This window comes from Lissotriton vulgaris, chromosome 4_1 (assembly GCF_964263255.1).
Source record: "Lissotriton vulgaris chromosome 4_1, aLisVul1.2, whole genome shotgun sequence".
In the NCBI taxonomy this organism is placed as follows: domain Eukaryota; kingdom Metazoa; phylum Chordata; class Amphibia; order Caudata; family Salamandridae; genus Lissotriton; species Lissotriton vulgaris.
In genome coordinates this window covers 602842781-602869269 of record NC_141691.1, presented here as the reverse complement: position 1 = coordinate 602869269, position 26489 = coordinate 602842781, and the positions used below count along the sequence as shown (strand labels likewise).

At 46.9% G+C, this 26489-nt stretch overlaps 1 protein-coding gene across 2 annotated transcripts in view; it reads right to left on the bottom strand.

Annotated features, from left to right (window-relative positions):
• The window catches only part of ANLN (anillin, actin binding protein), a 256636-nt gene that overhangs the window by 42098 nt on the left and 188049 nt on the right, over nt 1-26489 (bottom strand). The window contains exons 18-20 of one of the 2 annotated variants that reach the window (XM_086964829.1): nt 15512-15571; nt 11823-11858; nt 11434-11455 (exon numbers count right to left, since the gene is read on the bottom strand). In XM_086964829.1, the coding sequence (XP_086820955.1) occupies nt 11434-11455; nt 11823-11858; nt 15512-15571 (118 nt within the window). The remainder of the gene's footprint in view (nt 1-11433; nt 11456-11822; nt 11859-15511; nt 15572-26489) is intronic. The other variant, XM_086964830.1, reaches the window with a different exon arrangement.

The following is a 26489-nucleotide window of genomic DNA, read 5'->3' as shown; positions in this document are numbered from 1 at the left end:
GTTCAAAAGGCGTCTTCATGAGCTCTGTTAGTACTAGATTAAGGTTCCATGCTGGCGTCTGCATCCTCTTAGGAGGCACGATCCTTTTTGCCCCTTCCATGAATCTCTACTATCTGTGATGTAAAGAAACTCTTTCCAGTCTCTCCTCTTGTGTAGGCCACAATTGCTGCCAGGTGTACTCTCAGCGAGGAGGAGCTTAGCTTCGCCTTCAGCAGGTGCGTGAGGTACCTTGGCACTGTTGACTCCTTTGTCATCTTTCTGTGTAGCTTCTTCTTGCTGCACCATTGCATGAACCTTTTCCATTTTGCCAAATAGCACCTTCGTGTGCTAGGCCTTCTTGCCTCTTGCAGTACCCGCAGAGTGCTCTCCGGTAACCTCAGGTGCACAAACTGTCTTCAGGAGCCATGCTGCTAGGCTGAGGCTCTCTGGTTCCGGGTGTAGTACCTCTCTGTTTTGCATGGACAGTAGGTCTTTTCTTCTCCCGAACTTGTGGGGTGCACCTTGTGCCATTTCTATTATCTGTGAGTACCATGTCTGCCTGGCCCATTGTGGCGCTACCAGGATCAGAGTCATGTTGCTGGTCCTGCAGTACTTGTTGAGTACTCTGTATCAGAGGTATCGGGGGGAAAGCGTAAGCAAATGTCCTCGACCAGCTTATCCATAGAGCATTCCCCAGTGAACCTTCCCCTGGTTGCCTGGATGCGAAGCTTTGGCATTTTGCATTCTGGTGCGTTGCAAATAGGTCTATTGTCGGTGTTCCCAACCTTCTGAATAGCCTTAGCATTTCCTGTGCATTGAGCTTCCACTCGTGGGATGCCGATGTCTGTCTGCTGAGCCAGTCTGCTTCCACATTGTCTTTCCCTGGTAGGTGTATGGCTAGCAGGTCTATCTTTAGTGGGATAGCCCATTTCCATATCTCCTGTGCTCATAGTCGTCGTGTTGTCCGTCTGGATAAACACTCTCTAGCTGTTCAGTTTCGTCTGGAAGGCTTTCAGGGCGAGGAACACTGTCTTCAGTTCTACGTAGTTGATGTGTTTGACCACATCCCCTGAGCTTGCTCATGTGTGCTCCCCATCCCTTCTGGGATGAGTCTGTGGTGATGGTCACCGTTGGGGTCGGTGGGGTTAGAGGCTTTCCCTTTGTTTTTTTCTCCATGTTCCACCATGACTTCTCCTCCTGGACTGCGTGTGTTACAACCAGTAGATCTCCCCAACTCCCTGTAGCTTGTGACCATTGTTCTTGCAGCCATTCTTGGAATGGTCATGTAGATGCATACATTTGGTACTAGATGTATGCATGAGGCCATCATACCCATGACCTTGCTCGCCGTCCTCACTGTCAGAGCTCGCCCCTTCTGGTAGAGGCGCGTCTCCTTCAGTAGCGCCGGTGTCCTCTTGTCGCTGGGGAACACCTTGCTCTGTATGGTGTTGATCTGTGCCCCTAGGAAGATTTTTACTTGCTCTGGTTCCATAGAGGATTTCCCCCAGTGAATGGAGAACCCCAGGTCCATCAAAGTTTTTGTCACGCGCTGGGCATGTTCCTTGCATGTCCTGTGTGAACTTGCCTTTATTAGCCAGTCGTCCAGGTAAGGGTATACATGGATTCCTTCCCTTCTTAGGTGCGCCGCCACTGCTGCGAGGCACTTTGTCTTTGAGGTCTATGGTGGCCATGAAATCTCCGTCCCCTATCTGGGGAATGACCTACTGTAGAGATGTCATTTTGAATTTTTGTGTTTTTATGCATTTGTTCAGGAACCTGAGGTCCAGGATGGGTCTTAGTGTTTTGTCCACCTTTGCTACCAGGAAGTAGGTGGAGTACACTCCCTTGTTCCTTTGTGGTATGGTACTGGTTCGATGGCCTCCTTTTGGAGCAGTTCCTCTGCTTCCTTTTGAAGTAGTTCCAGTTCTTTTCCTGACTGCGCCAACTTTTTTGGTTTTCTGTTTGGAGGTGTCCTTTCCAATTCTATACAGTATCCGAACTGTATGATTTTCAGTATTCACTTGTCTGTAGTTATCTTCTCCCACTCTCTGAAGAAGTGATTAGCCTGCCTCCTATTGGTGTTACATGTTCTATGATATTTGGTCCGTGTAACCTTGTGTTGATCCTCTTGTGCTCCACCCTGGGAGGCGTTGTGCGGGTGGGCACATACTGTGTGACAGCATCACTTAGAGGAGGCTTGATGGCCTCCTCTTTTGTTCTGGCCACATCAGTTTCCTCTCCCGTGAAAGGAGGGGCCTCTTTGCTGGTTGTGGCAGTTTGGTTTTTGATGTCCCTGCTATGCCTGGTTATCTCCCTGGCTGGACTGTTGGAAGGTCTGGTGTGACGTTCCTGGCTGGTTTCCCCCTCTTCCGTTGGGTCTCCATGACGGGGTACCCCTCTTCATTCCTCTGAATTGTAAGGCCCCATGGACCTTGCAGTGTCGTTCTCCTTTTTAAGCTGGGTGAGTTGGTCATCCACCGGCGCTCCAAACAGTCTCCCCGTTGAAAGGGGTGCTACGAATGTTGTGCTGAACCTCTGGTTTGAATCCGGAGATCCTGAGCCAGGCTTGCCTTCTTTCAGTGATTCCCAACATCAGCCTGCTGGATGTGTCTGCTCCAGCCAAGGCTGTTTTGAGGCAAGCGTTCGCCACATTTTTCCCCTCCTCCACGACGTGTGAGGCTCTATGTTGGTACTCTTCTGGGAAGTGCTTCATCAGCTACCCAATTTGGTCCAGGATTTGGTACTGGTGCCTATTCAGTAGGGCCTTTGATTTCGCCTTGCGCCAATGCATTGCTGCATTCCGTTCTTTCTCCCAGTCAGGTCCATCCTCCTGCTTTCCTTGTCTGGTCGTGGCCCTGATGTCGTCGGCACATTTGCCCTCTTCCTTGCGGTCTCTGTGAAAATGGAGTCTGCTAGGACTGTCCCTCTAACGTACGGGGGATCTTTCATGGAGTGTTTGTATTTCTTCTCCGTCCTTGGCGTAACAGACCTGCATGTCGCCGGTTCCTTGAACGCCTCCTTCCCCTGGGCCATGACACTTTCAAGCATTGGAGGATACTGGCTCCTGGTCTGCGTGGGGAGTAGGGTCACCAAAAGGAAGTCAGATTTTTGTTTTCTTTGTCAAGTTGGACTCCAAACGCAGTTGCCGCGTTCTTTACGAATATATTGTACTCCCCAATGTTGTCTGGTGGCGAAGGCCTCGAAGGATACGGGTCTACACCTCTGCTGGACTTTCGGTGTCGAGGTCCTGCCATTCCAGGTCCTGCGTCCCCGAGGATGCCGACCCTAGGATCGTCCGCTGGTCGTCGTCACCCTCCTCTTCAAAGTAGAATTCTTCATCCTTCTCATGTTCTAGAGTTTCAGGGATTTTCTGCCTCGAAATCCTCCTCTTCTTCTAATTCGACGATAACCATCGGTGTTTGACGGAATCATGAACTGCTCGAGTCGTTCGTCAAACTCCTTTCTTTGTAGGATGTTATCCATTTCGGCCTCGAGCCGTCTTTTCTTCCTTTCCAGTTCGGCGTCGGACTGTTCGGCTGATCTCTTTGCCGTGTATTTCGACGTAGAAGTCTAAGCGGCCTTCTCTTTCGACGTTGAACGTTCCTTTTCGGGGATATGCTTCGACGACCTTGGCTTTTCGCCGGTCTTCGCCAACTGGGAGTTCTCTCTCTCTCGAAGAATCCGCTGGGCTCTCGGTCCTTGGATGCAGCTGCGGCCGTCGAGGTCTTCGGCGCCAGTGCTCCCTTCGAGGACTTTAACTCAATTTTTCGAGAGTCTGATTCAGACCTTCGATGGTCTGTCGAGGCTTTAGGGGTCGACGACTCCTACCTCTTCAGAAGTTTTCTTATCGGTCTTTACGACCGCGTAGTCTTCTCCGGCGACGTTGTTTTCTTCGTCGGTCGAGAGTCCCAGGTCTCGAAGGGACGGTGGTTGCCCTTCCCCTGCATGGTGTAGTTGACCCTTCTCTGTCGTTCTCTGACGCGGAGGGTCTTCGGTTTGAAGGCAGAGCGAGCGTTGCAGTCCTTGCTCTCGTGGTCGACTGTACGCAGAGGTTGCAAACCGGGTGCTGGTCCTTCTGCGCGTACTTGTGGTGGCAGTTACGGCAGAAATTGAAAGGTGTGTTGTCCATTTCTCGCGATCACGGGCCCCCTTTGTGCGCATTCTCCGTTGGACGTCGAAGTTCTCGAAGCTCTCTTTTTTCGTCGTCCCGGCTTATGTATGTTTTTTCTCATCGTCTTCTCAGTCTTTTCTTGCAAAATTCGACTCTTCTGTGTCTTTTCCCATCCGAAACTCGGGAGCCTCTCGGGAACGATCCAGACCCAACGGCGGAGAAAAAGAATCTGAAGATGGCGCCCAAGGGTGGGAGTTTCCGTAGGAAGCATGCTGATGTCACGGAAGGACACCAAAAGGTGGGACGTCGACGCCCACCTGGGCTACAAAAAAAAAAAAAAAAAAAAGAAGAAAAGATTCCGGACCCAACCACGAGACCGCGGAATAATGCGCAGCATAGTGATCCAGAAAGATTCACGCTGCAAAACTTCAATATGCAGAAGTGCGGACATTGTGTATTCTCAGTGGTTGTTAACAGATAAAGCCAAGGTTCTCCCCATTCTTGGAGGACATCTTGCCCCCACCTCTGTGTGTAACTGCCACTAGTGATCACCTAGGCACAGATAGTGGATCTCGTCTGCCCTGGCATTCACACCTGCCAGGTGGTTCATTACTAGAATAATTTGTTGGTGGTCCAGCCATTCCAAGTGGTGCAGGGCCTCCTGACAGTCTGCAACCACACACTCCACCCTGCTTGGTGCAGTACTAGATGGTGTTATCAGTGCGTACCTGTACCAGCCTCCCCTTTGTTGGATGAAAGGAAGGTTTTCAACATCAAGAAGATGGCCCTTGGTTCCAGAAGGTTTATATGGAGCCTGGACTCTCCCAGAGACTAGAAGCATCTGTTCTCCACCTCCCCCGGATGGCCACACCAAAAAACTTGTCAAACCGGATACGGGTCGGTCACAGATATTAGAACTCAACAGCCCCTACAAGGTTTAAAGCCCGTTTTGGGAGTTGAGTAGGGCCTATATGGCTGTGCACATAATTTCCGGAGGGGAACGGCGGCAGAGTAGAGTCGCACAACACCACACCCCATAATACACTCAGACGTAGTGCTGAAAAGCTTCCGGATCAGACCCGGGGAATATTCAAAAGGTGAGGTATCTGTGGCTCAAGTCTCAATCATAAACCATTTTAAATGGAAAAAAACTGATCTGTGCTGTAGAAGACACAAAAAATGAGGTGGGCTCCCAGAGACATTCCGGAGGAGAAAACTTATGTAGAGAAAGAATAAAAAGTGTCTGGAACACAACCTTTTGGCAATATCGACAAGAGACAGCAGCTGAAAATATAGATATGGAGGTAGAGGCTTTGTGTGGGTGTACAGCCCATGCTCTGGTCTGTTGGTGTCCCTAGTTCAATACAGCACAATGTTTTTGTCCCAGGCACAGAATAAAAGGGTTTTCCATTTAATTGTAAAATTCTATGCATAGTCAAGAAAAATTGTAACATAATATAGTTCTAAAACGATGAACAAGTTACTTACCTTTGGTAACGATATATCTATAAGAAACATACGTTAATTAGATTCCTTACCTTAGACTATCCCCAGGCGTCGGATTGGATCCAGACAGTTTGTCAGCAGTACCCTTGCGTGTCGGTAGGCGTCGTCTGCGGCTCTGCGTCAGTCATTGGTGTCGTGATCACCGGGATGACGGAGTATTTAGACGCCGCCCTCACGTGCAGACATCAGTTCTGTACATAGCTTTCTGCGCCAGGAATGCAGAACCATGCAAGAAACCAACACTGGTGCCATCAAACTACGGCCCTCAAAGGGAGATACCTTAACCCTAGATATCGGTTCGCAGTATGGGGAGAAAGGGTGGGGCGGTAAGGAATCTAACTAACTAATGTTTCTTACAGATAAATCGTTACCGAAGGGAAGTAACCTGTGCATCTGAAAGAAACCAGTTATGATTCCTTACCTTAGAATAGATACTGCAGCAATAGCAACCCCAGTGATGGGTCTGCGACCCAAGGTCACACCAGAAAGTCCTGGAGAATGGAACGGCCAAAGTAGCCATCTCTCCGGACTTGACCGTCCAGGCAGTAGTGCTTAGCAAATGTGTGCAGCAAGGCCCACGTAGCTGCCTGACAAATGTCCTGCAAAGGGACTCCCCGTCCCAAGGCAGTAGTAGTCGCCGTGGCCCAAGTGGAATGGACCCGCAACCCCAGAGGAGGATCCTTTTTGGCCAAGGAATAACAAGCCTTGATGCACAAAACGACGCAGCGAGAGATGGTCTGCTTGTACACCACACGTCCCTTCTTAGCACCCACGTAGCCAACGAAGAGTTGGTCATCCACCCGGAACGGTCGTGTGCGGTCGAGGTAGAAAGAGAGCGCACGTTTTTGGTCCAGACGGTGGAGCCTTTCTTCCTCTTTTGAGGGAGGCGGAAAGAAGGTGGGCAAGGTGATGGACTGCCAGATGTGAAAGGCAGTAACCACCTTAGGCATGAAAGAAGGAGTCCTCAGAACAACCTTGTCTGGATGGGCAGAAAGGAAAGGAGGTTTAGAGGAAAGTACCTATAGCTCACTCACTCTTCTGGCAGAGGCAATAGCAACCAGGAAAGCAGTTTTGAGCGTCAGAAGATGAAGAGGACAGTAGTGAAGTGGCTCAAAGGGAACGCACATCAAATAAGTAAGAACCAAGTTAAAGTCCCACTGAGGCATCACGAAAGGAACAGGAGGAAACATGTGTGTGATGCCTTTCAAGAATCTATTTACAACAGGGGACTTGAAAAGAGAAGGCTGATCAGGAAGCCTCAAGAAGACAAATGGCCGAGAGATAGCCCTTGATAATGCCCAGAGCAGAGCTCTGCTGGGCAAGAGAAATAAGAAAGAGGAGAACCTCTGAAAGAGGGACAGAGAGTGAATCCACAGCCTTTGCTGTGCACCATGCCACAAATTTGTTCCACCTGCAGGCGTATACCGTTTTTGTGGAGGGATGCCTGGCTGCCAGAATAACATCTCAGACTTCAGGAGGCAAGTCAAATGACCTCAACTGTCGCCGCTCAATCTCCACGCATGGAGTTGGAGACTGGACAGGTTCGGGTGGAGGACCGTCCCCTGCTGCTGCGACAGAAGGTCCTCCTGAAGAGGCAGACGAATCGGGGGGAGGGAATCTACTGACATACTCAGTAGCTCGGGATACCAGTACCTTTGCGCCCAATCCAGAGCCACAAGGATGACTTGGGCCCGGTCACGCCGGATCTTCAGCACTCTGGGCACAAGTGGTATAGGAGGAAAGGAGTAAAATATACTGCAGCTCAACTCGCGACGAAAAGAGGCTCCGAGCAAGTGCCGCCTTGGAAATTCCAACGCGCAGAACAGATGACATTGCGAGTTCTCTTCGGTGGCGAATAGATCTAACCAAGGCTCTCCCCACTGCTGAAAGAGAAGTTGCGCCACGTCAGAGTTCAGACGCCACTTGTGATTCATCATGCACCAACGGCTGAGTTTATCCGCACTGGCGTTCAGTGAACCTGCCAGATGTTCAACCACCAGGGTGATGCCCTGGCGTTCCAGAGCCTCCTGACAAAGGGTCCACGACCCCACCCCTCCCCGTTTGTTGTAGTACCACAAGGCGGTGGTGTTGTCCGTGAACACCTGCAGCACACTTCCCCGGACAGAGGGAAGGAATGCTTTCAGTGCAAGTCGGATTGCCCGCAGCTCCAGAAGGTTGATATGAAGCCAGGACTCAGCCGGAGACCAGAGGCCTCTAATCTCCGCCTCTCGCATGTGCCCCCCCATCCCCCCCATCCCAGGAGGGACGCATCCGTCACCACTGTGTGCTCCGGTTGGGGAAGGGAGAGGGATCTGCCACGGACCCAATCGCGGTTCGTGAACCACCACTGCAATTGACTCGCCTCCGAGATCAGGACGTGGTTGGACAGGTTGCCCTGATGTGCTCACTGGCACTTCAGGTTCCACTGCAGAGCCCGCGTCCACCACCTGGCGTGATGTATCAGCAGGATGCAGGAGGCCATCAGCCCCAGGAGCCGCAACGTCAGCCTGAAAGGCTGAAAGATCGGAATCAGAGCCTGAATATCCCGAATCCGCTGCTCGGAAGGATAAACCCGAAACTATGCAGAGTCCAGAACCGCTCCGATGAAGAGGAGCCTTTGGGAGGGACTCAGGTGTGACTGCGGCACATTGATGGAGAACCCCAGCAAGTGCAGGAGATCGGCCGTTTGTCTGGAGGTGGGAGATGACAGTCTGGGGTAAGACCGCCTTCCACAACCAGTCGTCGAGATAGGGGAAGACTGGAACCCCTGATCTGCGCAGGTGAGCTGCGACCACCTCCATCACCTTCGTGAACACCTGTGGGGCACTGATGAGGCCGAAGGGGAGCACAGTGAACTTAAAGTGCTCGTGGCCTACTGTGAACCGCAAGTAGCGCCGGTGGGCCAGGGCTATGGCCATAAGCGTCCCGCAAGTCCAACACTACCATCCAGTCTCCAGGGCAGCCAGAACCTGAGCTAAAATCAGCATCTTGAACTTCTCCTTCTGGAGGAAGCAGTTGATGCTTCTGAGGTCGAAGATAGGGCGTAGGCACCCTTTGCCCTTCTTGGGAACCAGAAAGTAGTGGGAGTAACAACAACGACCTACTTCTGGCCCAGGAACGCGCTCGATGGCCCCCTTGGCCAAGAGGGCTGTATATTCCTCCTGCAGAAGTTGCAAGTGATCCCCCAACATGCGGTGGTACTGCTGTGGCATGGCTGGAAGGGTCGCCTCGAAGGGGAGGGAGTAGCCCCTTCAAACGATTTGCAGCACACACCGGTCCGAAGTGATGGTACGCCAGTGGAGTAGGTGATGGTGGACCCTGCCTCCCACTGGCATTGAATGGGACTGAAAGCACGGACTAGGAGGGCTTTGAGGCAGATGCTGCGGGGGTGGATGTGGACTTAACGGGCCGTTGTCCCCCTGCACCGTTGCGGCGGTTACCACGACCGCTTTGAGGTTGGTACTGCAGCCCGTGGCTGGACGAAAGTGTGAGGGTGCCCCTTCCTTGGCCACGAAAGGGACGAAAAGCAGAAGTCTGCTGGCGCTGGCCGGATAGGCCCAAGTACTTGGCCGTAGCCCTGGAGTCCTTGAAACGCTCAAGCGCACTGTCTGCCTTGTCGCCAAAAAGGCGACGGTCATCGAAGGGCATGTCCATGAGAGTGTTCTGGACATCCCCCAAAAATTGACGGACCTCAGCCAGGCGTGGCGATGGATCGCCACCTTCGTGGAAATAGCTCTGCCCAGCAAGTCCGTGGTATCAAGTCCACATCTGATGGAATACTGTGACGCATCTCGCCCCTCAGCAACAGCCTGGGCGAGCCTTGTCCGAACCTCCTCCGACACCGAGGCAGCACGTCCGCCACTGTATCCGACAGAGAGTGGGTGTAACTGCCCTAACGGCATGCAGTATTATTGGACCGCAACCCCAGACTAACTGAGGAGAACAGTTTCTTCCAGAACTGGTCAAGCCTTTTGGATTCTCGATCCGGAGGAGCGGACCGGAATGCGGTCTGGGAGGTAGAGGCCTGGATCACCAGACTCTCAGGAAGCAAGTGCCGCCCAGAGCCTGGCCACGTTCTGATCCACAGGGGGCACTGTGGAGGGCCTGGACCAAGTGCCCATCAGAACATTATGAGGGCTTCATTGGACGGCAGCGTATGCTCCGAAGAGCTTACTGGCGGTTGAAGTATCTCTGTGAGTAGATTAGTCCTCACGGCCGAAGCAGGGAGCTCAAGAGCCAAGGCCTTGGCTGCCTTGCCCAACACCATGCTATATGCAACACCCTCCTCCGTAGCCACGGAGGAAGGAGAGATTAAACCAGTGTCTGGTGAGGTGTCAAGACCACTGGCCTCCACCAGCTCATCTGCCCAGTCCTGACTTAACTGGCACTGCTGTGCCAGAGGGTCCTCAGACCCCACCCAGTCCTTCCCTTCATCCGTGTCCTAATAGACTGGCATAAAGGACGAAGCCATGTCGTAGGTGAAGGCCTCACCCATCGACGCCAGAGACGGCACCGTTCAGACTACGGATCTGGACCGGTGGCGACCGAGGATGGCGCCGGAGTGGCACCGTAGGGGTCGCGCCAGCGGAGGAGAGTCGTGAAGTCGACTGGCATCGACCGGGATCCAGGCCTGGATCCCAGGGGGTCCTGTGGCGCCGGTACTGAAGTCGCAGACGACGCCGGGGCCGAAGCCGCCTACGAGCTAGGACCCCCAGTCGGACCTGCAGAGTCCGTAGGCACACCAGTAGGCCTCGACTGCGCAAAGAGTCCACATGGCCACGAGGAAATCTCTAATATCGCCCGAAGTCGCATTAATCCCAGGGACCGGAGGGTGTGGGGCCTGACGCGACTACTGCGGCTCCGGCGGAGCCGATGCGGGTGGTGCCACCCTCGGCCGGGTCGCACGAGGGGAGTAAAAAGAGCGATGTCGCTTCTTCGACTTCTTGGAGTGCCTCGACTAACCGGAGGACTTTGAGCCCGATGAGTGATGATGGCTCGACGAGCGGCGATGGCTGCGGCTCTGCGACCAGTCCCTAAATTTCCTCCTTGACCGGGACCTCCAGCGGCGCGAAGCAGACTCCCGGAGCTCAAAAAGCTTACGGGACTGCGCCCTCCTAGCTTTCAAGTCAAGGCCCGGGAGTCAGGGCACGACTTGTCGTCGTGGTAAGCCCCTAGACAGTAGAGACACCGGCGGTGGGGGTTGGTCACCGACATCAGGCAGTGACAGGCGTCGCACGATTTAAACCCAGGCAACTCAGTAAACTCAGTAAACTCGAAAAGATAGTCAAAATCGACCAAAAAGTTAGTCAAAAAGTGACTAAGGGTACTAGCTCTTCCCGGATCTGCGCTTGCTGGCGCGTAAAAAAGAAGAACTGACGTCAGCGTGCGAGAGTGGCATCTAAGTACTTAGACGTCATCCCGGCAATCATGACGCAGACTGACGCGGAGTCACAGACACCTACCGACGTGAAAGGGTACTGCCGGCGAAAACTTTCCAGATCCAGTCTGACGCTTGGTGATATTCTAAAGTAAGGAATCTAACTAACATGTTTCTTTCAGATGGATACTATTATTATTAAATAGAAATGAATGCCAGGCATTACCCATTATATCTTCGATAAAACACTCTAGTGAAAGTAGATTAAAATTGTAAAGATGTGTGCAAGGATGGGATGGTGCCAGAGCAAAATGAAACGCTGAGTACACAAACGTGGACAATTTAAATACATTAGCTAAACATTTGGAAGCAGAATATTCCAGGCATAAAGCAGAGTATAAGAGCACATTTCAGCCGACTTAATGGTTTTCAAATATAAGCATGCACATACTGTCTTTACCTGGTGTATGCACGTTACTTTTCTGTAATGATTAAAGGAGAAAAACACTTGTTAGAAAGCACACGAAAATTTAGGCATCACTCAAGGACTCCAATTATTCATTTCTATGAATATCTCGTCATGTAATCTATGTAGAATAGCTAAATCGGCCGATGTCTGGAGCCTATGCTTTCAAACATCTAGCAGTCGAGGTCACCAGAGAAAACTTTCTTTAGTACCACAAGATGGCGGAAGATGCTTACAAGTTATCAACGGAATAAACCTACGCATACGATTTTATCGAAAAGGAAAATAAAACGCAGAAATAGTTTTGGCTGAAATTGAACACTAAAAGGTTAAAACGAAATCCCGCCCACATACACTTCCAAAGCCAACAGAAGAATACTCACAGTTATCGACGTCAAAAGTCTTTTTGGCGTAATAGTCTAAAAAAAAAAAAAGTAAACAGAAAATCTAAAGCAGTTCATTTTGGTGCTTGCTGAGGACAATTAATAGTTCTTTGTATGTTACAAGTTTAAACCTTAAACTGTCGTACGTTCGATATAAAAACTGGAACAATCTTTAAATATGTAAATAAGATGAAATCAGGATATTAAAATTTTAAAATCTGGGTATTAAACAGTCGAATACACTTAAGTGCAAGTGTTACACTGCTAAATGTTTTGTTTAGAAAAATTGTAGCACATGCAGAATTTATGTAGATGTGAAGTACATGTATTCTCAGAAAAAATGCAAGTGCTTCCATCCACAAGAAAAATTAGACCATTAACACACCACAGCTAAAAGTTGTGCAAAAACCAATCCTAAATGGTTTAAAGAACTATTTGATGGGAGAAGATACACTCAGAATTTATAGAGAAAACCAGTATTTTCTTTTCAGAAGGCAACCTTTTGCTGTTGAGTGCCTAGTAGAAACCTTAAAAAAAAGGTACAGGAGCTATGAATGTATAGCTGGAATGATAATGCTGAACTATTAATCTACATTTTCAGTAAGAGGCAGAGCAAGGATAAACAAAAATATTCACATACTCTAATAGCAAAACATGGAGTGTGCACATATTGGTGGATTTTTAAGGCACTGCCACATACTGTGTCAAAGGAGCTCAAACTGCACTTTTCCCATTACAACGTCGAGTAAAGCATGAGAGGTGTGATCTAAAAAACATGGTCTGGCTTTTGATCTGCGATTTATCAGGCGAATCAGGGCTACAAACTAGAACACGCTTGAAAAAACAGCGCAGCCCTGGAGGATGAGCGGCGGGTTTAGAGCACAAGCAGTGGTTCTTATGGATAGGATTTGCCCTCACTTGTCGCCTTGCGTCAGAGACCATGTTGAAAACTGCGTCTGTCTTTTAATCCGCGCCATTTAGTTTGCCCAAATGACCAAGAAGATTCATACCACGGCGAGTACGATCTAGATCTGTGGCTAGTGATTTGCGAGACCAACTTACAGCATTTTTTTAAACTTATATAATCAAACTCATGAGAAAAGTCATAGAACCGGGTAGGTTCACGTTGCTCTATCCATATTTGTGTGAAATTCACGTTAACCAGCGAAGCGAAACTAGGAGCCTTACAAGCAAAGAAATGTACCACAAGCCAAGTTGTTCAGGCTGCTATAACTTGTAGTAAGGCTGGGAGAGCCTACATAGATTTCAGCAAGGAAGCTTTTTGTAAGCAGTCAGGCCACATATCAATACTGGGTTTTTGAGGCTTATGTTTTGCTAAAAAGGTAGCAAACCCTGGTTTGAGCTATACCTCAGCAAAAGTCAGTTTTGAGCTATACCTCGGTAAAGGTTCGGGCCAATTGTATTTTTTCAGTGCAACTGGCTGGTTATTATAAGAAGGGCTATGTGATCCGCGCCTTTATCCCCGAAGACACACCTATTGCTGCTTCCTTGGAAAAATTGTCAGTACATAGGGCGCAAACCTTAAGGGTTAATGCCTTCTGATCTGCAGCCTACGAGGACTCCCTTAACAGACGTGGCAGTGTCAACAATGCCAGTGTCTATGGTGGTAGTAGTGACAGCAATGGCATGAACATGGCACACGTGATCCATGGCAGAACAAAGTGTTGTCAAAGTGTCATTTCACATTATCGTCCTGTCGGAACTAAGGGTCGGGCATGTTTCCACTTGCTTATTACCCCATCAAACTCACACTATGAATTAGTACTTTGAACCCTGTTGCTACTTCTGCCCAAAGTATCTATGAAGAACCAGATGAAACCAGATGAACTAAGACACTGGTAGACTACAACCGAGGCTGTGACTCCTGGGAATCATTATTGCCACATTGACGTCAAAGAACCTATTAAATTCAGGTTGGCTTTATTGAAAATGCAACCAGCAACAGAAACGGGTCTCAACAGCAGCTTCTCAAGACAGGAATCCCATTTCACCAACCCCCTAGTCATCACATTCTAATGCTATAGTCATGACAACAAATGTTCAACAAACTCCAATGTTGGACAGGCAAGTACATTACAACAAACTCTGAATTACAATATTAATAGTCTGCACTAGATGGGTAAACCATCTGTTATGCCCTGGCATCTAATGCAGACACCTGAACAAAATGTTGATCACACTGGAGAACCCATCACATGGACATATTGGCACGCCCAGACATTGAGATAATCGAAGCACGACATAAAAGAGATCTGATGCCGACATTACAGCCGTGTACTAGTGCACACAGAGAAAAGGCGATACTTGGGGCAGGTCACTGCACCAAGGGTACAAAGGCCCAGAGTCTGGGCGAATAGGAGGGCAAAGTTGATTGGGCAGGGAACGACTATACACATTTCTCACAGTGCTTTATTTCACAACTAACGTTTGGTGTCTGTTGAGAGAAACCGTTGGTTATTCTACTTTCATTTCAGGTTTGGAACTGAGTATACATTCGGGACTGTTTCCCTGCTGAATTCAACTACAAGTTATAAGGAAACTGTAACCTTCTCTGGGCTTGTTATGGCGTACACACTTTGCTAAAGCTCCATAAAATCCAGCCTTATTAAAAGGTATTCCTATAAATCAATCAAGGAAATAAAACAAATGAAAACAGGACGAGGATTTTCTTCAGAATGTCCATCTTTGGAGAGAAAAGGGGCACTGCTGCAAACCAAAGCAGACTGTTACAAAGCACAACAACCCCTGACAATCGGTTTAAATATGCGATTTCTTGTAGAAGTTGTCACCTATGCCAACATCTCTAAAGAAGACCCCTAAAACGTGACCTCGAGGTAAAGAACCGGTCGAAAAAGGTGCTGCGGGTTGCTGTGCCTTTACCACAGAATAGCGTGAAAGCAAACACAAAATAAGGCCTTAACTCCGGTCTGCCGCAAAATGACTTGGGGGAATAGAACAAACTACCTACAAATGCACCTGTGGCGCCAGGATGCTTGCGCACAAGTACTCTGGACGTATTAGTAAGTCCAATTACGTCAAAATCCAGCAACGAGAAACTACTTTGTGCACAAATTAAAAAGGTACACCTTGTTCTTACATTCTCTGGGTGGAAAGATGCAAGCAATTTCAAATAGATAACTCCTATAAAGCAAGCCCATAGGTCGTCCTTTTACTTTATATAATGAGCCACAATTTCAGGGGCAATTTAAATAGACAACCCAACAAACAAAGAGTTCAACATTTACATCCGCACACCATTCCTTGAACACAATAAGTAAAGGCAAAGTTATTAGAAAAGAGGTACTACAGTGTGAAATAGGGGATAGCCTGTTAACCAATGTGCTCTTTAAGGACTTAATTCACCAACGCCTACCACCATTCGTGTGTAAATAGTGTCCTTAAAAACATGTTTAATTTGTGAGGTTTGCTTTAGCCTCCGGTGTATACATCACTGTGCCCAGCACTCTTTACTTGCTCCTTTCCAAAAAAAGGTGGTACATTGTGACAAAGTTTGCATTATCTTTTGGAAAATGCATATGTGGATGAACCCAATCTGTAATTTTATTTTTAAACTTACAGCAGCCATTCAAAATCTCGTACTGACCGCTCAAAGCAGTATAGGGCACTGGTACACAAATGACTAAAAGTGAGTACACTGAGATTCATACCAAGAGGTGTATGAACTGGATAAAGTCAATCTTTGGAAAACACGGAGCTCTGGAGAGGCGCTAAACAAGAAAAAAATCATGTGTAAAGTATTCAGAACTGAAATTCAAAATATCAAATTAAATAGTTAGTGGTTAAAGCAAACAATGCTGCAAGTGAGGGCTATAAAATACGTCAGACCTAACATTGTAATGCAGCTAAAGCAAACCGCAGAACATACAGTTATAACCCTCGAAAACGGAAATTCTTGGCAAAGCCAACAGGTCAAGGTTTATGATGCCAACACAAACATGGAGAGAGACAAGTTAGCATTTGTGTGTGCCTCCAACAGCATTTTTGACTACAGAAAAAAAATATGGCCATTCTAGCTGATAGCGGATTTCTGCAGTACATTCTACTCTGCTAGTACTGAAGATGCTTAACTAGTTGGTTGATGGGGAGCAGAGCTGCTTCAAGATACACAGCATATCTTACTTGCTGGGGACACTCAGGACTGAATTTTTGTTTGGTACAGGTAGCTCATCTGGTAGCAAATTAAATGGAAAATGGGAGGTTGCAATGTGGCCCAAGGTCTGTTGACTACTATCAGAGGAAGTGGGCCGAAAGCAAGTGTTGAAAGAAGACCACACACCTAACGTTCCATCGCAAATCACTAAATATAGTAGCCATCGCGGAATGTAGTGCATTTGTTTCAAGTTTGAAACTATTTACATACTTTATAAAAAAAATGTTTAAAAGACATAAAAAAAAGTCGAAAATACTGAGATCTCGCGAAGTATTGGAATGACCATCAGTAGGTCAGTCTATCTCAGTGAGCAAATGGAACAATGAATTAAGAAACAATGTTAGGGGTAGGCTAACACTCGAGCATAACAAATACATTCAAACTGCTTTGTTTCATGTACTGCAGTGAAAGATGTATCTGGCAAAGTAACAAAAAGGTACAAAGAGTGTCATGATTCATGGTCGCTTAGAAAAGTAAAAAAACGCCAAGTGTATTGCAATGGAACAACTCCCTAAGAGGCAGACTGAAACAGCCAATAGCACGTTGAGAGGTCTGAGACTTTGAAGCCCACCATATAATCAAACATTAAAGAAAACCTCTAGCAGACAGCTGCTTTGTCAAGCCAGACCTAAAAGAGAATTAGAAAAAGCCTTATGCCAGTTTAGTAGAACTTCACAAACTAGAATGTAAGCAACAACTTAAAAGGCTGGGGAGAGTTCTTACATTTTATAAAAATCTCCATAAATTAGTACACTAAATCATTCTTCTTAAAGAACAATACATCTATCACATAGCACATGCGCACATGAAATTGACTTGGGTAGGGGTGAGAAGAAAGTTTAATAATCTGTTGCACTTGTATACTATTGGGTTCAGGTACTGAACAAGAATTCTGGTCCAGTTAAAAACCAGAAAATAGTTTACAAACGTGTACACTAATACTTCTCCCTAAAAAGTTCTCCTAAAGGCCTTGCATATTCGACATTAAACATGGATGACATCTTCATAAAAAGGGCAACCTAACCTCATGTCCGTGGAAATACAGACATGCTACATATATATGTTATCTGTTTCTACAAAGTCATAAACAAGACGTCATGCAAAATCTTTGTCACGGACAAACGTTTGCAACTTGGCATTCGAATATGTGATGTTACAAGATCAAAATGATCGCGGTATGTATCATCGCAATTTTTACAACGTAAGTCGCTACGACTTGCGCTGGACTTGGGAATAGTAAGCTTTACTTTTCCAACACCAGTCTATGTACAGCAGGGAAGGTGTTGGAATAGTAAATCTTACTATCCCTAAGGTTAAAGCGCCATCCAGCGCAAGTCGATGTAACGCTTGCGTTGTAAGGGCTGCCTTCTAAATGCATCGCGGTGTAATCACTGCGATGCAAAGGATGTTTCCCTAGAATTGTTTCAATAAAAAAAGATTAAGCAAAAAATAAATGGGAGAGGTACTCCCAAAGACTACAAAAGGTGCAATTGCTAGAGGACAAGCAATGTAACTGCAAGTAGAATCAGTAGTCTTTGAGTCTTCCAACCAATTAAAACAGAAAAAGCAAAGAAACAAGTGTCAAAAGTGAAGTAGCATATCCAAGTAAGTGCAAAACAACATAGTATCTAATAAACCAAAAATATGCACGACATGAAGCTTCATTAAAAGCAACGGCAGGGCTTGAGAAAAAAGAAAAGACAATTTGTGTTTCAAATGGATCAGAGCAATAGGGGCAAAACCTTCAACCTATTTCATCTGCACCCGATCTTTACAAACATTGAGACAACCACTGAATAGGTTCCACCAGCCTTGCCCATGAAAACGGTAAGGGAATGCCAAACAAAACGGAAACAAGACCATTCTGAACCGAATTAGGTAATGATGCTCCAAATAAAGAACACCAAGAGGCACCTGTGTCTGAAAACCTAGTTTGTCTCCTCTAGCAAAGGGGACTCCAACCTCTTCAGAATTGCAAGCTACTTCCATTCAGTGAAAATCCAACAAACCCGCTCATTGAAACAAGACGCTCCCAAGGCCAGCTTCACTGACTTTAAGCCTAATGTCCATAGAGTCAGATACTATGTTTGAACAAAATATTTACGCTAGAGGCACTATGACAGGTTTGTTGTGTGTGTCATGATAGTGTGGTCTGTGGGGGTGTATGAGTAGGTGCGAGTAAGATTGGGCTATATGTGCATAGGTGACAGAGACCGTTGTATGTACTTGTGGCACAGGAGTATTTTCTTACCTGTAACTCCAGTTCTCTTGTCTGTGATAGTCAATCATGTGAATAGGCCGCCCCTGGAGCACTTCATTAGATATATCTTAGGTTGTCATATTCTGCCTTTCTTCATGCAGGCCTATATCCAAATCGCTGTTGCGGCGATTTTTGCGCTGTGCGGCATTTTTTAAATTACCGCGATACATGACGAGCTCAGCGCGTCATCAGCACACGCCACCCGTGGGTGATGACGAGCTGAGCTCGTCATCAGCATCGAAGGGGTTAAAGAACCTTAAGATATAAAAAGACAATAATGCAGCTTAACCAACTCTAGGCTACACTGGCTAATACTTCATCGTGAAGTGAAAAAAGATAGCCAGTTTAACTTTTTAAATTTAGCAATTTGCTGAGTTTTACAAATCGAAAAGTCCTTCACAAAACTCCTTTTTTCATGATCGAGATGAAAAGGAATAGACAGAGAAGCCCCCATAGGCTGCCATTATGTGTCTGCCAATGGATACAGTGCCTTTATGAGTCTCCAGAGACCACCGGTATCCCATGATGCACAGCCAGAGGCAGTTACTTTCAGTTTTTTGAAGGCGTAAAGAAGCAGAGCCTGCTGAGTCTTGAGGACATCTGTCTGCCACCGGGGAGGCGGTCGGGTTGCTTACGACTATCATGGAAATACCCCTACAAGAGAACTGGAGTTACAGGTAAGAAACTACTTCTCTTGTTGGGGATTTCCAGGTATAGTCATAATCCTGTGAATAGACTAGCAAGCCCATCCTAAAACAACTCTCCAGCGGTGGAAGAAACCGAGAACAACTACACTATTGTGCAAATAGATTTCAAAGAGAAGCCTGCCCAACCTGAGCACCTGCCCTAGCATCAGTGTCTAGGCAGTAGTGCTTAGTAAATGTATGGACTGACTTCCAAGTGGCAGCCTTACAGATTTCTGAAATGGGTATGTTACAAAGTAAAGCCGCAGTAGGTGCTTTACCTCTAGTAGAGTGAGCCCTAGGCTTACTAACCAGAGTCATGTTGTCTTTCGGATAACATGAACTGAATACAGGAAACAATCCACCTAGAAATGTATTTGAGGTAGCTAGACCAGTTCGGACCAAGCCATAGTTTACAAATAACTGGTCTGATCTACGGATATCCTAAGTCTTGTCCAAATAGAACTTCAAGACCCTCCAAACATCAAGGGAATGAAGCGGCCTCTCAGCAGGAGAAGAGGGATTCTGAAAAAATGTAGGCAATTTAAGTTTGGTTCACATGAAACTCTGAAACAACTTTAGGGAGGAACTTAGGCTGAGTCCTCATAACTACCTTAGAGGAATGAAAGACTGTATAAGGCTCTTTACAACATAACGCCTGAAATTTGCTTACCCTGCGGGAAGAAGTTACGGCCACAACGAAAGCAGTCTTCCAAGACAGATGCTGAATAGAAGCCTTATGAATGGGTTCAAACGGTTCCCTTATCAGTCGTGAAAGGGCCACATTGAGCTCTCAGAGAGGCAAAGGACACCTAATGGGAGGAAACACTTTCTTAAATCCTTCAAGAAAATCTCTGATGACTGGGATTTTATAAAAGGATGTTAGTGAAGGACATTTCCAATAAGCAGTTAAAGCTGCCAGGTGAACTTTGATCGAATGAAACTAAAGGCCAGATTGAGCCAAGTGTAGCAAGTAAGGAAGAACAACATCTTCCTTGCAGGAGGTAGGATCCACTTTTTTAGATGCACACCAGATGCAAAATCTCTTCCATTTATATGCATAGGATGTGCATATAGATGGTCGTTTGGCCTCCTTCAATATCTCCATCCAGTCCTGAGGGAGATTCAAATGTCGGTACTGTCCAAACTCAGGCACCATGCTGCCAGATTAAACAACGAGAGATTGGGGTGCACCATCTGTACGCCAAACTTTGTCAGAAGGTCCGGCCGGCATGGAAGAAGATGTGGCAGGAGAGACCGGTGGAGTAGGTCTGTGAACCACTACTGATGGGGCTACTCCAGAGCAAGGAGGATCATCTTTGCCTGTGATTGCAAGAGCTTGATCAGTACTGTCAGGATCAGGGGAATCGGCGGAAAAGCGTAAAGAAAGCCGCCTGACCAGTTGATCCATAGTGCATTCCCCAGAGTCCCTGGTTGGTAAAACCTGGAGGCGAAGTCACTGCATTTGCTGTTTTCCACAGTAGAGAACAGATCGACTTCTGGAGTACACCATCTTTCGAAGAGGTCTTGCACAACTTCGTCGTCTTAGACCTATTCGTGATTTTCTTAAATGAGTCAGCTGAGTGCGTCTGACTGAGCATTCTGAACACCTGGGAGGTGAGTTGCAGTGATGGTCAGGTTCCTGGCCAACAGCCAGTTGCAGATGGCCTGAGCTTACCCAGATAACACTCGAGATCATGAGCCCCCCTGCTTGCTGAGGTAGAACATTGTGGCCGTATTGTCCGTCTGAACAAGCAGGGAACTGGTGTGAAACAGTTGGAAGGCTTTCAGCACCAAATGGACTGCTCGAAGCTCCAGGAAGTTGATGTGGTACTTGGTCTCTTTTTTGGACCACGTGCCCTGTATCTGAAGGTGCTCAGAATGTGCACCCCAACCGTGGAGAGAAGCATCCGTCACTATGGTTTGCGTCGGCATCTCCTTGTGGAAGGGGTTCCCCTAGAGTCTCAAATGAAGGCGTGCAGAGTGAGGAAGATACAGGAGGCCATGGAGCCCAGGAGAGAAGATACCTTCCTCACCGTCGGGGAGGGCAAAGTCATGAGAGCTTGAGCCTTCCGAAAGATCAATAAGCGTCTCTCCTCCGAAGGACACACATTTGCTGTGCATGGGACGCTTTCGGGCAGCCATGCGCTTTATAAATCAAATTTCATTTCATTTCATGTATCGATGGTGGCTCCCAGGTACTGTAGACATTGAACAGGAGTCGAGACAGACTGAGGATGTGGAGACCCAAACGAAGTAGGAGATTGGAAGCCGACTGAAATGCTATTGCGCTTCCTGAAATGTAGCTGCCTTGATCAACTAGTAGTCCAGATACGGGTAGACTAACACACTGTTCTTCCTTAGATGTGCAGCCACCATGGCCATGCATTTGGAAAAAGTCTGAGGCGCTGACTTCAGGCCGAAAGGCAGCACAGAGTATTGATAATGGTTGTTGCCCACGGCGAAACGCAGGACTTTGCGATGTTTCCTCGCTATGGGCACGTGAAAATATGCGTCTTGTAGATCTATTGTGCATAGTTAGTCTCCCTGATGAAGTTGCGGGTAGATTCGATGCAAGGAGAACATCGGACGGCAGGTCTTTCGCGATTCTTTAGGTTTTTCTAAACCTACAACCTTCAAAGTCTCCATTTCAGTCTTCATGCGGGCAATCTCGTCTTCCGCATGGGAGTCAAAGAGAGTTGTGCCAGAGAACGGAAGATTGGAAATGCGCTGTTGCGCTTCAGAGAAGTAAGACGAAGTCAAGCATGTCTCCGTACAGCAATTACGTGGCAACACCCATAGGCTGCCAGGAGTAATGTATCAGCTGCAGCGCTGATAACTTGATTCAAAATCATCAAGCCCTCATTCACCATCTCCTGAAAATCTTCCCGCTTGTCTCTTGGTAGGAGATCCACAAATTGTTGAAGGGACTCCCATAGGGATCTGGCATAACGTCCCAGCAAGGAAGTAGAGCTGGCCGCTTTCATGGATGTAGCTGCAGTATTCCAAGCTTTTCTCCCCACTGAATCCAGATTACAGCTCTCCTTATCCGGTGGCACAGTAGCATGCTGTTTCCGTGCCGCCGCCACTATGACTGAGTCCGGAGTGGGGTTCAGTCAGAGGAAGGCAGGATCCAACTCAGGTGGGCAATATTTCTTCTGTAAACTGGAAAGTAAAGATTTTATAGAAGACTGCGTCAAGAACAGCTCCATAGACGGTTCCTCCAAACCAGGCACCAACGTGAGCAATGTACGTGATGTTTGTCTCTGCTGGAGAGTTTCAAATATCACCAATGTCGACGGCACAGGAGTAGACTGGGGACTGTTCAGCTTTGAAGCCCCTCTGACCAGAACCTCCTGGAAGGTAGAGATATCATCAACAGGAGGCACTCTCGGAGGGGGAGAGTCCGTTAGAGTAGGCGAGTACCTCCCCGTACTCGTTGAAGACTTGTCCCTGGTATGCCGGGAGCGAGATCTCTCATATTGAGGACGACAGGATCATCTGGAAGACTAGTGGTTTCTATGGGAATGATGTCTCGAGCGAGACCGTGTTCTTGTCTGCGAGGATCTACAGGACTTGTGGGCTGAGGAGCCGTGGGCCCAGGCTGAGGCGGTAGGAGGAGGAGGCAGGAGGAGGAGAAGGAGGAGGACTTGGCGGTGGTGGAGGCGTCACTGGCAGAGCCGCCGGTTGACTAGGAGCAGGAGGCGTCCTGGATGGCAAATAGGTACACGAATACTCCGAACCTGAAGAGACCAACCTCCTCAGTTTTCGAGCAGGCCGCGAAGGAGCCCTGGACACAGCAGACCTCCCCGCCGTCGATCCACTGCTAGACGGCGAGCGGCGACGTCGTCTGGAACGCAAACTTTCTGTCGATGACGCTAGGCTCACTATGAAGCAAGTCCGAGAACGGTACCTCAACCCTCTGTGTTGACCCCTCGACGTCGACCTTCTCATCAACTTCGAACTTCTCCTACACGTTGACCTTCTCGTAGACGTCGATGGCGACCTGCGGTGACACATTGATGGCAATCAGCAGTGACATGTCGACGGCGACCGCCGCAGTCCGTGTGACTCCGATATTTTTTGCGTCTATGTCGAACGCGGGGAAACCTCTGACAGCGATCTCGTCCGAGACCTCGCAGTTCTTCTCCTTAACGTTGATCGGCGACATCGCAACCCAGAGCCCTGAGTCAATGGAGAGCTTATAGTAATCATACCTGCTCTCGACGCAGTCAATTGGGACCGGTGTCATTTTTCTGCCGTTTTTCGACTGGGGAGCCCCCCAGAGGTCGAAGCATGGGTCTTGGTAGAGGACTTAACCTCACCTTGCCCAGAGGCTGAAGATGCTGCCTTCTGTCTTCTCTGCTCCAACTCTTCTCCTTGTCACGTAGGGTGCGCGCCTGGAAAAGGTCTTACAAATAGAGCAGGTGTCCGGTACATGAGACACAGGCAAACACATTATACAGACTCCAAGCATCAGACTTGGCCTTCTTTCAACCAGTCAGGACACTTGTCAAACAAAGATGGCATTTTGACAAGAAAACTGCAGGAATTCTGCCAAAAAACTACAGCAGAAAGTAGATAAAGGCAAAGACGTCCAGTGAAATTGCAAAAATCCAAATCCAGAACCAAGTTTGAAAGTAATACCAAAAAAGGTAAAATGCTCCAGGGTCCTGCTAGCAGGAGACTGAAAAAAGAACTGAAAGTAACTGCCTCTGGCTGGGCATCATGGGATACCGGGGGTCTCTGGAGTCTTTTAAAGGAACGGTATCCATTTGCACATAATGGTAGCCTATGGGGGGCTTCTCTATCCATTCCTTTTCATCTCTATCATGAAAAAAGGAGTTTTGTGAAGGAGTTTTCTATGTGTAAAACTCAGCAAATTGCTGAATTTAAAAAGTTAAATTGGCTATCTTTTTTCACTTCACGAAGTAATGGCCAGTGTAGCCTGGAGTTGGTTAGGCTGCATTATTGTCTTTTTCTCTCTTAAGTATCTATAGAGGCCTTCCTGAAGAAAGGCAGAAGACAACTTAAGAAGATATATCTAATGAAGTTCTCTGGGGTCCACGCACATGGGCGAGACTATTCACATGATTATGAGTCTGACTATACATGGAAATCCCCTACAAGAGAACATACCTTTCACCATATTAGGCACAGTTACACGTATAACAGGCCATTTATTTATTGGGAAAAAATTGAATAGTGGAAAAATGTACCATAATATGAAGCTTTTTCTGCAGTTTAAATCTCACCTGCCTAAAAATAGCTATATTTGTCACTTATATGGTGTCTACCAGCCACCGAAAGCAAGATGCTGCTGTGTGTAAATTCAAAACTTTGAAATAGGAGAAAATTATAATGAAGAGGTAACTCCATCATTAATTTAACTTCCTTTTACTTTTCTTCCATTTAAAAAGCATTCAGAATCATTCTATTCTCATGCTCCAATATGGAGTGGACAACTTTTATTTAGGAGTTAAATACATCAGTCCTTCAGTTCTTCACCTCTGTGCCCCATCCTGGGTCAAAATAGATCATCATCACGCCCAGCTGTCTGCAGCTAAAGAGTACCGACTACTTTATACACAGGCTTAACTTTAAAAGGAAAAGGTAACAGGAAGATAAAAAACTTAACCAGGACTTATTTAAAAATGAACTCAAGGCTGTGAGCTACTCTGAAGGCGTCAGCGAGCTACCAATAGCTCACAATTGACTGGTTAGAGACACCAACTTTAGCACAATAGGTCTAGGAAGCCATAACATCTATGCCTATTCCCCCAGCAGTCTACACCCACACACTATGCATTGCACTCGTTAGAGTGGGGCTGGCCATGGTCGTACCTAAATACCAAAGAAGGTGGAATTAAGACCTCTCACCAGTCATATGACATAAGAAAGCAAGAATGTATCTGCATGGGTATGGAACACACTACAAATTGTGATCTGAAGGTGGCCATGATGTAACATGTCAGACAGCACAGTAAATAAATCTGTGCGGTATATCTCCTTTACAAAAAAAAGTACTTAATCATTTCCAAAGGACATGTATATGGCATAGGACGGGAGAAAAGTTTGCTTACTAATTAGAGTAAGTGTACGGTGTGACAAACTTGCCAGGTGCCAAGACATTCACAGATTCAGGTCACCGAAACAGAACAGGTGCCGGCACTCTCATAACAGTTTGCAAATCCAACTTTATTTATTGAATTTCAGATTATGGCACAGAAGACACGTTTCAGCCTTCACAATCCTTCTTCAAAAGAACCTATGACCAATGTACTAACTTATGATGTAAAGAGCTATAATCATTTATGCAGCAATTTAAGTTCATGATTCTCTGTCTATGACCTGGTATTTAGACAAGATTTCTGTTTGGTAAGTTCCTTTGGTGTCTGGTGGCATTGGGCATTTAATGACCCAGATGGTAAAAAGGCTCCACAGGTCCAACATTGCCCCTTCCTCCAGACTCACTAGTTATTCCAAACCAAGCCTACAGGAATAAGGGCTTAATGTATGCATTAAGGTGTCTAAGCTCAATGCCATGTGTAAAATTACAATCTTGACATCTTTGAAGCATTTTTTCAAGAAAGCTTCCAAAACAAAAATGCTAATTTCAGGGAGCAGACTGACTTTTACATTCAACAGTTCATGGCATTCAAAAACCAAAGAATTCACCACTGCCCTTGCAGCGTTAGCACAAGTGTGGCCTTTCCACAGAAGGATATTCATACTTGTGCAGTAGGGGCTATAGTGGAGTCTTCGATTATCAAAAATCTCCACTTAACGATATCTGAAATCTGCACCCTGGAGACTGCATGCAATTTGTTGTTTTCTTGCATGCTTCTCCAAACTAAGTTTTTAGAAAATGTTGGGAATGAGAACCCATGTAATTCTTCCCCGGGAAGGCTTGAGAACTGGAACAATTGGAATTTCACAGAGGGAGCACTCTTGGGTTTGTCCAATACAGACTTCTGTTGAGAGACACACACTTATGCACACACTGGAGATTCTTTTTGGTTTATTGCTCACAAAACTGGCTTCATGGTAAAAAGATCAGGATACAGTTCCCAGAATAAGAATACACCAAATCACTCCTTGGCAAGAAAACCTTCAACATGGATATGAATAACATTATTGTTTAGAAAGATATTAATTAGAGCACGTAATAGCTGTCCTGCTAGCAACTCATGCTCGTTTAAGAATCTGACTAAACTAGTGCCTTTGCAATAGGTTATGATGCCAGAAGGCAAAAGAAGGGTGATTGAAAAGCTCTACTAAAGCATCACATTGTTATGTCACTTACAGAAGGATTCGTAGGCAGACATGGGGCAATAACAAGATAGCAGGCCTATCTATAACATATTGAATGCAGAAGAACAGGCTTAAAGCATGGATGTCAATGACTGGAGAATATGGATGTTAACAGGTACTACAGGCAGATGTGCACAACTGACTCAGAGATTGCTACTACAAGAAAGACTTTCGCAAGTACTTTGAATTGGGCAAATGAACAGTCAAGCAGGAGAAAC